Source organism: Orycteropus afer, unplaced genomic scaffold (genome assembly GCF_000298275.1).
Source record: "Orycteropus afer afer isolate SDZICR_OR568_19922 unplaced genomic scaffold, OryAfe1.0 scaffold00443, whole genome shotgun sequence".
Classification (NCBI taxonomy): domain Eukaryota; kingdom Metazoa; phylum Chordata; class Mammalia; order Tubulidentata; family Orycteropodidae; genus Orycteropus; species Orycteropus afer.
In genome coordinates this window covers 729,305-732,626 of record NW_006922030.1, presented here as the reverse complement: position 1 = coordinate 732,626, position 3,322 = coordinate 729,305, and the positions used below count along the sequence as shown (strand labels likewise).

General features: G+C 35.2%; 1 protein-coding gene across 1 annotated transcript in view; it reads right to left on the bottom strand.

Annotated features, from left to right (window-relative positions):
- Positions 1-1,725: 1,725 nt before the first annotated feature.
- CPE (carboxypeptidase E) overlaps positions 1,726-3,322 on the bottom strand; it is a 127,413-nt gene continuing 125,816 nt past the window's right edge. The window contains exon 9 of the mRNA XM_007954207.2: positions 1,726-1,824. Coding sequence (XP_007952398.1) covers positions 1,726-1,824 — 99 coding nt within the window. The remainder of the gene's footprint in view (positions 1,825-3,322) is intronic.

The window sequence follows — 3,322 nt, the reverse complement described above, 5'->3', positions numbered from 1 at the left end:
AAAGTCTGTGTCCACAAGTGGTCCATAAAATACATAAAGTGATCATCTTTTCTTTGACATAGAGAGACTGAATAATGCTTGGCTTACAGTAGGTACTTTGTTCCACCTGTGGTCTAAGAGGGTGCACAATTTGCTGCTCCTGGGAAGGCCATGTGAGTAGGGTTCTGAGAAGAGCTAGCAGTTTACCCATAAGCAGAATGTCATGTTGCACACCCAACACCCAGCACATGGTGACAGAAAGGGAACTGAAACCTCCTCTGATGGAAAATCTGGTCCCAGGATCTGATAGGCAGCAAGGGAAGGCCTCAAAACGAAACGGCCTTGGATACCTCCAGAGATGGCCACTGCTCACTGTTTCTGCAGGACATCGAACATGAGATAGATAAGGAGCAGGGGGATGGCAGTCATGCCTCCTTCTCCCCTGAGAAAGAGTTCACGAAGGCTCGCCCCAGGCTTAAGGTGAGTGCAGATTCGGAGGTGTCTCAAATACAACAAAGTACCTACTGTATGCCAAGCATTATTCAGTCTCTCTATGTCAAAGAAAAGATGATCACTTTATGTATTTTATGGACCACTTGTGGACACAGACTTTAAATGAATCTATACACAAATTAATATAAAATTATGCATTGTGATGACTGAAATGGCAGGAAAGAATAATGTACTGAGGGTAAGAATGACAGGCAACTAACTTAGACTGGATGAGGTGGGTCAGGAATAGATTTTTAATTAATGCATATATTAAGTCCAGACCTAAAATATGAGCAAAAGTGAGTGATGGAGAGTGACTAATTGTAGATGTGTGTGTGTGTGTGTGTGTGGTGGTGGTGCTTGTGGAGGATGATTGATGTTCCAGACATAGGTATTTGCTAAAATAGTGCTAAGATACAGTAGGTACTTACTAACGTTAAAATGTAAAGGGTGGAGAAATGAGGAGCCACTACCAAGGGAATTTTTTTTCATCATGAGATCTCAACTTTAGACTAAAAATCATACAGAATTAAAATATACAACACAGATTTTTTTAAACCTTTATTCATTTGGAATGCAATTCTGGGCCAATCATCACCCAAGAGAAAACACTAAACCTTGAAGTAGTGTAGCTGAATAATATAACTGCATTGTCTCTATTTGTACAAGCAAGACATCAATTTCCATTCCCTTCATAAAACTTCTTGGTAAACATTTACATTTTCTTCCCAACAAAAGTACATTAACAAGATCATGCTTATAGAGCTGGTCAGCCCAAGAGACAAATGACAATTTATACTGAACTATAGTTAAGTCTTGCAGCATAATGCTCACAATCCTAAACTGTATGCATTGACTTTTTCAATGGCATTCATTATGTGACGTTGCCACTAATTATATTAGGACTTCACTAAGTTGTAAAAGCCAAAATTACTCAGAAAGTTCTCTATTGTAAATAACACATGGAATATTGCGTTTAAGTTCAAGCTTGCAAAATGACTTACAACTTTTCTACAGTCCTCTGCTTAATACATACAGGAAAATGAAAGTTACATAAGAGAATGAAATAGATCAAGTTCTTATATTTTTACCTAAGGGTCTAATTATGTATTTTAAGTAATGATGATTAATATTTAATGATTAAAAATAAATCAATGTTGAATATTAACTGCACCAAATCTAAAAGAAAATGGCCACATTACATCATACTATGCTATATATGAATAGATTAAAAGTAGCTAATTAGAAGTCTTTCTAAAAATTTAAAGTTTCTGACATCATTTTCCACCATTCCATTAACTCTTCCTTCTCTTCTTCTTTCCTTTCAGAAAATGACTCCAGTTCAAAATCAACCTAAAGAGAAAAATCAAGAAAATACTGTTATCAAACTACACATGTACTTATAAAAACTGAAATAAAAAAACAGCATTTTAAAGTTTATAGCATAAGTTCAATTCAGTCACTTGAATTAAAGCAAACCTTAAAAAAAATCTGTAGTGACAGACAAAAAAAAAAAAAAAGATACTTTCAGAAGAAAAAAAAACAAAAGCTATTATGTTTGAAATGTGCTTTAACAGCTTTGTAAGATTACATAAAGGAGAATTCTATGCCCTAGTATTTTTTAATCCATAAAAGATGTGATATAATTTTTTTTTTCTGTTTTTGACTATACACTGAGTTTCTTAATTGGCACTCTGTCAAATCCTGGAGCCATGTTTTTCACCAATGCCTTCAGTGCCGTTTGGATTTCTTCCTTCAATACCATCAGTTCTTGATCATGTGCTACCTCCTGCAATGGATAAACATTGATGAATACCTTTTGGTACAGTGACTCTGTGTATTCTTTCCATCTTCTTTTGATGTTTCCTGCATCATTCATTATTTTGCCCATGGAATCCTTCAATATTGCAACTTGAGACTTGAATTTTTTCTTCAGTACTTTCAGCTTGAGAAATGCCGAGTGTGTTCTTCCCTTTTGGTTTTCTAACTCCAGGTCTCTGCACTTTTCATTATAACAATTGACTTTGTCTTCTCAAGCTCATCTTTGAAATCTTCTGTTCAGCTCTTTCATCTTGTCATTTCTTCCATTTGTTTTAATTATTTTCTATTCAAGAGCAAGTTCCAGAGTCTCTTCTGACATCCATTTGGGTCTTTTCTTCCTTTCCTGTCTTTTTAATGATTTTTTGCTTTCTTCATGGATGATGTTCTTGATGTTATCCCATAATTCATCTAGTTTTCAGTCATTGGTGTTCAATGCATCAAATCTATTCCTTAGATGGTCTCTATATTCAAGAGGGATATAATCAAGGTCATAATTTGGCTCTTGTGGGCTTCTTTTAATTGTCTTCAGCTTCCACTTGAACTTGCATGTGAGCAATTGATGGTCTGTTCTGCAGTTGATTCCTGGCCTTGCTCTGACTGATGATACTGAACTTCTCCATCATTTCTTTCCACAGATGTAGTCAATTTGATTCCTGCATATTCCTTCTGGAGAGGTCAATGTGTATAGTCATTGTTTATGTTGTTGGGAAAAGGTATTTTCAATGAATATCTTGTTGCTGGTCTTACAAAACTCTATCATGCAAGCTCTGGCATCATTTCTAACACCAAGACCATATTTCCCAACTACTAATTCTTCTTTTTTTTTCTGGCTTTCATGTTGTAATCACCAGTAATTATCAATGCATCTTGATTGTATGATTGATCCATTTCAGACTGCAAAAGTTCATTAAAAACAAAAAAAAATATTTAATGTTTTCATCTTTGGAATTAGTGGTTGGTGAGTAAATTTGAGTAATAGTCATATTAACTGGTCTTCCTTGTTGTTGTTGTTGTTAAGTGCCGTCGAGTC